This window comes from Rhipicephalus sanguineus, chromosome 3, assembly GCF_013339695.2.
Source record: "Rhipicephalus sanguineus isolate Rsan-2018 chromosome 3, BIME_Rsan_1.4, whole genome shotgun sequence".
NCBI classification, from domain to species: Eukaryota; Metazoa; Arthropoda; class Arachnida; order Ixodida; family Ixodidae; genus Rhipicephalus; species Rhipicephalus sanguineus.
Window position 1 is genome coordinate 129,629,542 of NC_051178.1, and position 12,844 is coordinate 129,642,385.

The window sequence follows — 12,844 nt, forward strand, 5'->3', positions numbered from 1 at the left end:
AAATGCTCTTGCCGTGTCAGTTGCGCGTTCTCATAATTTGTTTCTAACTGCTTTTATACTGTGAAATATATTTAAGTGCACCTAATAAGTTATTCTCAAAAAACGCATTGGTCGAACAAGGCAAGCGATATTAAATTCAGATTATCAAACTCACAACATGCAAGAAACGAAGCGAAACGACAAACATAAGAGAGCCAAGAACACTCAGCAGAGCTTAAGTCACCTATTGCACGTGACTAAAAAGCAAGAACTAATCTGCTGTGCACTTTCTAACCTAAGTTTTGAACATACGCAGTGGGTCCGTTACTTGTCTGAAAAAAAATACGGCAATAAGGTATGTAAAAGGCTACAACTATGCAATTTGAACGACGAAAATACTGCTGAAGTAATAAAACGCAACTGACCAGTCTCTTCACCGAATGGTAGCATGGTCTTGGTGAAACGCTGGCTGGCTTTGTTGCTCTCGAACGCAACTGCTGCTCCGTTGGGAAGGGGCCCGATGTCACCGATGAAGTCGCAGTAGGTGGCATTGCATACACACACAATGCTTCCCCGTCCATAGTCACGGGGCTGGCATTGGGCAGCTACGGCTTTGGATTTTAGTTTAAAATAGGAAGGCGAGCGTTATTTAACGGAGCATACTTTAGACACGCATGAGAACATGAAATAATTCGCTAGAGCGGAAGCTGAGACACTGCATCATATCTATACAGCATGCAGTCGACAATGAAATGATATTTTCCATCTTGAGAGCAGGGAGGTCAACCAGAAAAACTTCCTGTTGGCTACCCTACACTGGGGGACTAGGAAAGGGGAATAGAAAGATGAGAGAGAGAGAAAGATTATGAACAAACTATACAAAAGCACATAGAAGAACACTCACAATGGTGGTGAATCGGGCTAGTTGCTTGTTCATGACTGTAAAATGACAGCGCAAAAGACGACGGACGAACACACAGAGACATAAACAGCGCTCGTTTGTCTCTGTGTGTTCGTCCGTCGTCTTTTGCGCTGTCATTTTACGATCATGAAGAACACCCACGTACTTAGTCCCAGCTCAATACAAAAACGTGTTCACTCAACACGAAAGTTTACAAAACACAAATATTCACGCAAATGAAATGCCCACAAGTGAAACATTCTGTGAGATGTCACAGCCGATCATGTCACTTGCGAATTGTCTCTTAAGTACCGCACTCTAACAGCAACAGTTATGTTTTCACAGAAAAATTCTGCACAAACAGGAGAGGGAGAGAGAAATTGAAAATTTGCGTACTCCAATAGCGCGTCAGAAGAAAACCACATGCATAAACACGCTCGTGTTATTGGCAGAAAGACGAATGATATACAGAGGGTAACCTGCAAAAGTGTTTGACATTCCGTTGCCAGTTTAATGTATGGAGGAATGCAAGAAATAACAGAACATGCACGTGTTACCCAAGTACACAAAACAAACGTGAAAATATAGCAACCGTGTGGGAACCATGAAACTAAGAAGCGAGAAGGCTACACTGTATGGTACAAAGTTTTTATACATTTCTCTACCCATTAAGGCAGCCATATTTATTTATTTATTTATTTTCAATACTGCCAGTCTCACTTGGAGACCAAGGCAGGTGGGCATACAAATAACAACGTGAGCATTAACATATTACACATATTGCAAAGTACAATTGCGTTTCATACATAGAAATGTTGTTATCTCTAATACAACATTAATATTTACAACTCAACAGTGAAACTTAATACAATCTAATGCAACATAAAAAAGTCATGCAGACAACAAAAGAAGACATTGCATAAACATAAAACGTTTTTTTTTTCATGGTTAGGGCTTATTTTCTATCGCGTAACAAAAGGTTGACGGTGATTCAATGCTTGCTATTGTTGGGTCAATGCGGTTCCACTCCCTAACTGCAGTAGGAAAAAAATGAGTATTTAAATGTGTTGGAGTTGCAAAAGTATTCATCTAACGTTTTATCGTGTTTATTACGTGATATCCGGGACCTAGAGAAGTTGATGTAATTTGAAGAATTTATGTTGAAGCGGTTGTGCAGAAGGTTATGCATAAATTTTAAACGAGCTTGTTTTGCCCTAACTGTCAGTGTGTCTACACCGGATGATGCCAGAAGTTCAGTGGGCGAGTCAGTACGTTTGTATTTGTTACGAATAAACCGTATCGCTTTTCTTTGAACTTTTTCTAGTTGATTTATGTTAGTGATATTGTGAGGGAACCAAACAGTATTAGCGTATTCTAGTACTGGCCGCACAAAGGTTGTATAGCTGAGGAGTTTGATATGGGCGGAAGCAGACTTCAGGGACCTCTTAAGAAAGAACAACTTACGGGTGGCTTTTGAGGAGATGTTGGCAATGTGTATGTTCCACCTCAGGTCGGACGTAAGAGTCAGTCCGAGGTATTTGTGTTGATGAACTTTAGCTAGTTTAGTGTCACTAAGTGAGTAAGTAAATTCTGATGGGTTCTTCTTTCTTGTCACCGTCATCGACACAGATTTGCTAGTGTTGATAGATATTTGCCATTGTTCACACCAGGTATTTATCACTTTAAGTTGTCTGTTTAGGGTGAGGTGGTCTTCGGAACACATTATTTCCTTATAGATAATGCAGTCATCCGCGAAAAGTTTTATGTTGCATTCGGTGTTAGTGACGATGTCATTAATATAAATTAAAAAGAGTAAGGGCCCTAAGACCGAGCCCTGTGGTACACCAGATGAGATGGGAATAATATCGAATGACGCTTCATCGAGATAAACAAATTGCGAACGCTGGGATAAAAAATCGCCGATCCAAGCTGAAATGTTTCCAGCGCCAATTAATGCCTCTAGTTTTGCAACTAACTTGTTGTGACACATTTTATTATGATGTATTAGAAAAGTAAACAAAAAAACACAGCTCCAGATATTTGTGCTGCTGCTGTATGTATTAATATATTGATATAATTAAATGTTCCTTATTATGTTCCGCCGGTGTGAATGGTACATTAGTGCTTGTTGAGAGTGTCTAGCACGGAATCATATGAAAAACGCTCACACAATAGAGGAGATACGTGTTATCAAGTTTTGACCCCTCTATTTTATTACTGGATACACTGGGTCCTTTCCTATATATTGCAGTGGATTTTTTTGTGTCGATTATCTTCTATTCTTGTCCTCTATCACGCAGAGCTGCTGATACTGGCGGTGAGCGTAGCCCGGCGGCGTGTCCGAACCGACGACAATGCTTGAAAACAGGGGAGCACTAAAAGGATAATCTTACAAACATTTCTTTTGTTCTCCCTCTATTGGTGCATGATGTGCATTACGTTCAAACGTTTAATAGACATGACTGAATGAGTATAATACTTTTTTGATTCTGGTTCTAAAGATGTTTTTATTAGCTTACCCGTCAGTGCAATAGAGGGCGCAAAGACCACGTGGAATCAATTGAAATAAATGGCGGATGCGTGGGCAAAAGTTACTCATGAGCACTTCAAAGCCAGCATCATTCCCACATCACGACTGGACATAATTAACATCTTAATTACGAGGACTGAAGCGAATGCTGTGTCGGTCATGCTGGTTTAGGGAGAGCACAAAAGTATCAATATTATGAGTAGTTGATCCCCTAGAACGCTCAGCTCTGGTTAACGTCCATGAATTTTCTTTAGATCTCTCTCTCTCTCTCTCTGCTACCTCTCTCTCTCTCTCTCTGATTTCAGGACGCATCAGCGCTCTAATACATCGTCTGCATCTAGAAACTTCTTACAAAAAGCACTTCTGATTTGGAAAAAGCGTGTGTTATCTATAACATGTCCTATGGCCCCAATGACGATGCATATCACCTGTCGCTTGAGCGTGCCGTGCAGAACCCGCATTGATGGCTCCGTGACGAGAGCTCAGTTTACTTGATTCTGATCAAACATTCTCCCTTGCCAAAGTGTTCGGTCCGTGGCCATCAAAATTGCGACATATCAAAGCGACGAAAGCTCTTCAGCGCTGCGTTGTAGACGCTGAAATTTGCGATAAGCGCCTACATTGTGTATGTATCTCGAACTTGTGTGCCCCACATGCTCGAGAAAATTGTTAAGGGCACTTTTGAAGGACTGTTTTTACTCACCAAGCAGAATATGTTACCTTTTATTGCTATTTTTTTTTTATTTTGTACAACCAACCGATTGAAAAGAGGTAGCTTTTGCTTGCAAACAGCGACAGGAACTCAAAAGTTGATGTTTACCTTAAGAAAAAAAAAGTACATTCGTATAGACAGCTTTAGTTCTGTTTTCTAGACAGCAGATGCGTCAAAATGCAGAGAGCTGCCACATGGACGAAGGAGACAGCGTTGTTTTAGAACTAGCTTCGGCTTTCTCAGTTGTGTGGTATATAGCTGCGGCATTTCAAATTGTGATTACAGCGCAGGGGAAGACACGAGACAGAGACCAACGAAAACGAGCGTTGTCTTCCAACTAAAATGTTATTGTGAAGAGTGCTTGCTCATGTTGGCTTCGTGTTCTGGAGGGGTGTCACTTATCGCATGTGTCGTTTTTCATAAATTGCTTGTTATTCACAGTAAAATTTTAGCTGGAAGTCAGCGCTCGTCTTGGTTGGTCTCTGTCCCATGTGTTTCCCTGCGCTCTAATCACAATTTGAAATGGAATACCAACTAGCCCGTACTCACACCTTACTGCGGCATTGGGCCTAACAGTGAGCAGGAGCACACTGTTAATTGGCTCAGGCAACACTGCTACTTCTCTTCCGACTTACAGATATCCTGCAATACTTGGTAGGTAGTCCCTCTAATCATTGGAAAACGTAGCCTTATACACTTTATGATTTTCAGCCTAAAAACAAACAAAAGCCAGTTTCAGGAATTCAAATCATGCGTTCTTTTCTATACTGGTTCTAATGGTACATCTATGACGTGAATATATATCGGTTTTGTGCGCGTGCGTCAGTGCGTTATTTTAAATCGTAAAGGAGATAAATTAAATTTGCCCTGCACAGTTTCTTCTCTGGTGAATGCATCAGCGCCTGAACTCGCGGTTCTTAAAGGGGCCCTGCAACCCTTTTCCTGGTAGCCATGGAATGACTTCGCTAAAGGAGCTTATTGCCTGACGAATCGACCACCGCGAAAATGTTTAGAATCCGTGCAGTACGAGCGGAGTTACAAAGATTTGTCGCACGCTGTAATTGCTGTCTCTCTTCTCTCGTCCTGATTTATTCTAATTACCATATATATATATATATATATATATATATATATATATATATATATATATATATATATATATATATATATATATATATATATATATATATATATTATGTGTGTGTGTGTGTAGAAGGTCTTCCTGGATTCGGTAGAATTATAGATGCTGAAGTGAAGTGGACGAACGAACGAAAAACGATGCTTTATTGCCAACGTTGCGGCCGGGGACCGGCCTTCGTCAGGGCACACAGAAATATCGAATGTGTGCCCTGACGAAGGCCGGTCCCCGGCCGCAACGTTGGCAATAAAGCATCGTTTTTCGTTCGTTCGTCCACTTCACTTCAGCATCTATCTATCTATATATATATATATATATATATATATATATATATATATATATATATATATATATATATATATATATATATATATATATATATATATATATATATATAACGGATCAGTGGTTATGATTAGGCCATGGTTGTAAAAGCGCAAACAGAAAATATGCCTACGGTAATAACTAACGGTTCTTCACGTTCGGAGCTTCCCCAGTGTGAAGCGTTTAACTTTAGCCCGCACATTTAGGCACTCGCCCATGCTAGTTTTTAAATGCCGACCCAACGATAAAACTATCAGTCTGTCCGTTCCTCTGGCATTAACACGATCATCGCCGTAAAGAAATAACTTACAAAACAAAAGAAATATTCTTGGTGGTGTCTGGTTTCGAACCCAGGCCACCGCACTCGGAAAGCGAGTGTCTTAACCACTGGGCTAAACGCCCACGTTTGCAGCACCTGAAAATATCTGAAAGTTCTGAATCATATAAATGCCTTGTACCCGCGGGGCAAAAAGAAATGTTAAATGAGAACACTTCATATGAGCGCTTCCTTGAATTTCGTGGCAGTGCAATAAAGGTCATCTCTAGGACAAGTTGTAAAGCTGACATGGAAGATTGTAGCCATCAGAGAAATCCAGACTGCGAAATTTGATGCCAAACTCGCGTTTCGGTGGTCGCGGCATGCGAGTTCCACGGGGACATTCAAGACGCTGACGAACCCTATAGAAAGAAGATGAAATACGCCACGCTGATGCCGCCAGATAACGTTCTAGGGAAGGCTGCTGACTATAATATAGTTCTAGGCTAGCATGTCACTTACGGCATCTTCAAGGTCTTCAACAAATCGCACCGGCGCACACCGGGGCGCCCTGGTGTGCCGTTTCATCCAACCATCGTAGCGCCTGTGCGCCCTAGTGCGCGCCGGTGCAATCAGTCGATTATGCCATTTGACACCTCCCAAAGCAGATTCTTAGTGGACTTTGTTTTTTCTGGGGCTTACTTCCGACGTCGTTCTCGACATCTGTTAACAGGACATACACTCACCTGCTAAAAGAGCCGCAAATGTTACTGCAGCGACGAAGACGCCGTCTCCCATTGCACGATGCTTCCGAATCAAGAATCGAATGTCAACAGATCCATCTCCTGCCTACCTATATGCCTATAAGCGGCGGCAGCACCGCTGATTACAGGGACACTTGCCTGTCTGACGCGCCAGGTAGTCGTACGAGTGAACCGATAAGATCAAAAGCGCCGCATGCACTTGTACATATTTTCGGCGGTGCAGATAGGGAGCCGCAACAATAGTAATGTGCTACGTCAGAAAGAAAGAACACAAACAAGGATAAATCGCGCGCGGTGCTGTCTCGGCGGCTATGTCCTCTTTGTTTTTGAAGGCTTCATGGCGGCTAGCTAGGGCCTCTTTGTGAAAAAAGTCGTACTAAGCGCGGAAGCTGACGTCATGTTGGCGGTGAACTGTTCAGAACGATCAATTGGATGGTTCGAATTTGCTTGACGTCGTCAGCATGACAGAGAAATTAAAGTTAGCTGAAAGGGGAAATATACTTCATGTCGCTTTTCCCCTAATGCTTCATCCTGGTCATTAGGTGCCTGCAAAGGGTGCGATACAACGAATGTAGTCTTAGGGAAATAAATAGAGCTTGCATTAATGCCACAGTATGGTGTATGAAATATATTAATAGCGCATCGCAAGATTAATATCCGACAGCGTTTACACTTCACGCATCCTGCTTCACCTGAAACAAGCAGCAACCCGGTGTTCTTAGTTTTCTTTTTAAACAGGGAAGCTGGTTAAGCTTGAGATCTGACCGTGACCGGTGACCGCTCAAAACTATAATCATCACATCGAGGCAATAGCAGTATCAAGGCAATATCGAAGAGAGAGGAGAGAAAGAGAAAAGCATAATGAAACCAAGCGAGGAGTGTAGAGACAGGAATTGAGGGTAAGGAGGAGCGATGTGAGGGTGAGTTGAATGGAAAGGAGGAGTGGGATAGGGTAAAGCATAGCATATAGCCATGTATAAAACCTACTTTTGCGCAGTAGGTTCTCGGCTAGCGGCTACGGATGTCAACGAAGAATACATTAAGTACCCTCCTCGTAATCCTAATACATTTAAGTTTATCGATATAACAGCTAGTGAAATTGTAGCTCGAGTTAGTGGTATGCCAGTCAAATCTTCAGCCGGTTGCGACAATATACCTTCTTTAGCGCTAAAAGAATGCTTCGATATCCTTTGTGTATTTTGAGAAAAAAATCTTTAAATTATCATTTTATACCACTAAGTACCCCGACGTTCTCAAGTTATCAAAGTTTATCCCAGTTCACAAGGCTGGTGATAAAAATATCCCAGAAAACTACCGTCCCATCTCCATTTTAAGTACCATAAATAATGTGTTTGAAAAACTAATAGTCAAACGAATCAAATGTTTCCTAGAACATTAAAGTATTCTTACACTCTGTCAGCATGGGTTAAGAAAGAGTAGGTCAACCGACACAGCTGTTTTGTCAATTTATGAGCTTGTCAATTCCTACTTAAATAACAATGGAACAGTTCTAGGTATATTTCTTGATATAAAGAAAGCCTTCGATACTGTCAGCCACAGCATATTATTAAATAAACGAGAATGCTATGGCTTTCGCGGAATGTGCCTAGAGTTCTTTAAAAATTATCTAGAAAATCGTAAACAAACAGTACAGCTAGCTGGTACCCAATCTGAGATTCTTGAAACAACAATAGGTATACCCCGAGGTTCAGTTTTTGGACCAATATTTTTCTCACTGTACATCAACGACCTACCTTGCGTGGTAAAAACTTTTCAACATTTATGTATGCTGACGATACAGCTTTCATATGCGCTCTAGATTCCTTGGACCATACCTTTGTGTGTGCGAACTCAGAGCTTGTTGATATCCACACGTGGTTCTCTTCGAATAAACTAACTTTAAGTACACTGAAAAGCAAGTGCATTATATTTACTTCACCGCGCAAAACACTCGAGGAACACTCATGCACACTTGCACTAAACAATTCAGTGCTAGAACGAGTACATTCGATAAAATACCGAGGCGTTCTCCCTTTATGAAAATTTTAACTGGAAAACTCATATCGATGAAGTCTGAAAAAATCTCAGTAGAGCTTGTTTTCTTCTGTACAAATGCCGAGACATATTTCACATGTCGACCGTACCAATAATTTACTTTTGCGTATTTCATAGCCACTTAAACTACTGTGTGGTTACCTGGGGCCAGACATACCGCACATACCTATAAAAAAAAAACTCGGGGACAACTTTCTGTGGCAATGAAGGGAAAGCTACGGGGGCGGAGTTGACTGCTCTGTGTTACTTCGCCAAAGTAGTCCCCGATGAACTTGTTTCGGTTTCAGTTTCGGCGTGACAGATGCGTATTTCCTGCAGTTCATTTCTTCGCATGTGCTCCTTGGTTGATTGCGTTGAACCACGAGTGCCGAGCGTGCAGGCATATTGCCGTTTCGTTCCCTACGCTTAATGTGTCTGTGCCATTCTGTGTCGTCCAGAAATGACGTGAATATTTTCAGCGCTGCAGTTTTTAGGGCATGCACTGATATGTAAACTCATCTACAGCTGAAAACTGACGCGTGTAGCGTGCTTACATAGCGCGGGCGCGGTATATCAAAGAGCAGCTCGCACATCCTGCGGCGCGAAGTGAAATTCAATTTGGATAGCGTTGAGTTACGCCGGCATCAAAAGGCATCGGTGACCCACTGCCCACACGCTCCGCCGCTCAGAAAACGTATAGCGGCGACCTCGCGCCGCTGCAGAACCCACGAATCCTGTGCTGAATCCCAACCACTGCCCGTTTCCGTCTCCTCCATTGAAACCGTACGGGCATGCGATCATTTTCTCACGATACTGCATGGCGCCGGTTATGTACACCTCAGAATAACAATCGTATGTTGCACTTGTTAGGTTACTTACTTAAAACAGGAAGGCGTGTAAACCCTTGCACGTCTGTAAAAAGTCATGCTTTCTGAACATCTACACAATTTAATGGCCACCTACCATTTCGCCAGCAACAATTGGTTCCTGGCATCGTAAAGCACATTTCATTCGCTAACTTTGTCCAACGCCAACATTCTGAGCCATACTCAGCCTGGTGATTACACCACCCCTCTTCCCTCCACATTACAAGTTAGATTTTCGTGGCTGTGGCAGGTATTCACACACACTATTCCTGAACCAGCAAGGAAACCCCTTGAACACACAGGGCTACCACGGCCTGTTGCAGATAGTTTTAAATCTGGACACAGCCAGTATTTGTCAGGAGGAATAAATTGTGCCACGTGAAAAATTGCAACAGCTAAAACAAGGTGTGTTGTTATATATTTCCGGCATAATCAGCTGCCTAAAATCTAAAAGTCGCTCACGTAGTAATGCACGCACACACGCACACCAGTCACAGGAATAAACCTTTAATACTGTGTCTCCTTCTTTCAAGCCACCTTGATCTATCAAAGCCAGACAGCCGTGTATTTTCAACGAAACCTTTATGACTCCGTGAGCACTTACATGAAGTACCTGACTACAATGTACAGTAAAAACTTCATGAAGACGCGCACATTACTGCGCGTATTCCCTTAAGAGCTCGTCATTTGGCCCTGTAAAAACGCACTTCGAAAATCATTTGTGCTCAACGTGCCCATTTACTTAAGCAATTAACATGCGCAGTCGAAGAGACAAACAAAACATGAGCAAGTGGGTACTAATTATTATCCACGTACGTAGTGTAACTGATGGTGGTATTTTCTTCCCAGATGAGTGGAAACGGTTACAAGTGATGAGACAATGCATTTCTGGAAGTCACTTCCATCTTGCAGCTCTTTAGCTATAATTCTTCCAGTCTTGTCAGTTCATCCACCCGTAACAGCTATTTGGAAAGGCTGTTTACAGTCTCTTGGGTTGTAATCAACATTTTGCTACCATTTCTTTCGGGTGAAACAAGATATGTCATGCACCACTCAGCACTGCTTGCTCTCCTCAGCTGCCGTTTTATGTGCGAAGTACAAGTGCCACCCACTACTGACAATCAAGACCAATTCACAGGCTGACAACAAACATACTAAATGATTACTTGATGCTGCATGCAACCAGAATCACGTAAGCGGATAGTGCACATCGTCACATGTTAGTCGGCGTTTGTGGTGCCTTGACTTCCTTCCTGTGTCCTTGTTTGCACGCTCTGTTTTTTAGAATGACACAGCATACTTCCAAACTGTTGAGAATCAAAAAGGAATACATAGCATCTCACAAACAATCAGCATCACATGAGCCAGCGCACACCGGGTTCATCAGAGTTCCTTTATACCACTCAGTTCACTGACACTACTGTCACTGCAGCTGCTCGAGTCAGATCCCAGAGTAATTATGATGCTGTCGAGCGTGCTTTCGATTGCACCATCCTGCTCCCAGGCCTCCTCTTTAAGACGCACCACATGAGCGCAGTCGCGCGCCCAGTTTTCCGCAGTCACAAGGGCAATGGCTTCGTCCAGAAGTTCTCCGACTCCAGCAAGAGTGAACGACCTGTTGTTGGCTGCAATATACCCCTTGACCTGGCTCTATACCATTACAATAGAGTTGAATTCACAATGGTAAAGAGGAAGCCAAACAATGTCATGACCAGCAACCAAGGGCATCAATCCGGTATCCAGAAAAACGGTGCTTGTTTTGGTTAACCAGCTGAATGACCTCGGGCTTCGACTGGTCATTAGACCACGGGATGTTTTTTTTTTTTTTTTGAGTCAACCTTTTCGAGCTGAACACTGTGGTATGAAGCACTGTCCATGACAATTACGCTCCGTGGCTCAATGTTTGGTAAAAGTTGTTCTTTGAACCATCTCTCAAAGCGTGGGCCATCCATTTCACTGTGGTAGTCACTGGTAACACTCTTTTTCGCCCGGAAAACGAGAGATGCCCCATCCACGAAGCCGTTTTCGCTTCTAGCATGGAGGACAATGAGCCGACCACCTTTGCCGCTCGGTGCGCGAAGCCCAGTTGTGAGACCCTTGCGGAAGGCGTCCTCACGTGACGACACAGTGGCGTCCTCCCACACCTTTTCCTTGGTGTGCCCAGCATTCACCGAAGTCTCGTCAAGATAGTATATAGCCCTGCGAAAGCAAGGGAAAAATGTGCCAGGTTTCCGTTTTTAACGAGAGGGGTCAATTAAGACAGAAGAAATTTATGATGTGCATCTAATATCATTCTACCGGGCAGGCAGATATTTGCAGTTTTTGGGTGGTACTGGAAAATACAAAAATAAAAAAACATGTTCGCAGAAGGTACCTACTCACATGAATAACAAGATACCTTCATTCAGAGCTATCCATACTTCATTAGAACACGTCGATACGTACTTGTACTTTCGCTTGCTTAACCAGAATAACAGGCAAAATACAAATAAGAGCCACAGATGCAGAAGCAAGCCATAAAAAAATAGAAATCAAGATGAACGGCAACATGTATGAGGACGGATGAATTAAAAATTAAATATTTATCGGTACGAGAACTTCCATCGTTATTTCCTCTTTCTACTCTCTGAACTCTGAATTTTTACATGCGGCATTTGTGTTTTAATTGACATCGTTGACATTTACATCTCTGTCCAACAAATCGAAGGAGTAACTGTGCGTACCGTTTCTCCTTTCGCATTTCTCGAATGGTCCGCAGATATTTCCGCCGCCACACGATGATGTCGTCCCTTTCCAACAGTGCAGTTACGTTTTCGCTTCCGAAATGCAAATACAATGTCATTCAGAAGCTGCGTACCGTTCTGACACTCAGCTGCTTCGGTAGCCCCATGTCGGTGTCGCCGATTACCTCGCTGAGGATCTTGTCTGCCGTTGGCGCCTCGTTGCGAATGTAGTACTGTTGTACTTTTCGGCGAAGAGCAGACAGGGTAAAACTATCGTACACCCAACGTATCAATGCTAGAAACAGCCATATTGAATTCACTACCATGTATAATCATCTTGCATACTATTACATTTACTTATGTAAACATTCCCTTACAGTTATATAGGTATATGTGCGTATGTGTATGTATGAACATCAATATATTTTCTTTACTTTTTGACCTTATGTGTTATTGTTATGCTCTCCAGATACATAATATGTCATAATTAGTTTTCAAAGTGTCCTAATACCAGTAGATTATTTCAGTATGTTCATTTATTTGCTTTGCTGTTTGATATGCTCTTATACGCTATCATACATATTTTTGTTCTTTTTTCCTCTTTTTGTTCTGCCCAT

General features: G+C 42.3%; 1 protein-coding gene across 1 annotated transcript in view; it reads right to left on the reverse strand.

The window, feature by feature from the left end:
- LOC119385841 (putative glucosylceramidase 4) overlaps positions 1 to 12,394 on the reverse strand; it is a 32,376-nt gene extending 19,982 nt beyond the window's left edge. The window contains exons 1-2 of the mRNA XM_049414131.1: positions 12,362 to 12,394; positions 10,905 to 11,154 (exon numbers count right to left, since the gene is read on the reverse strand). Of these exons, the coding sequence (XP_049270088.1) occupies positions 10,905 to 11,154; positions 12,362 to 12,394 (283 nt within the window). The remainder of the gene's footprint in view (positions 1 to 10,904; positions 11,155 to 12,361) is intronic.
- Between the last annotated feature and the right edge of the window lie 450 nt (positions 12,395 to 12,844).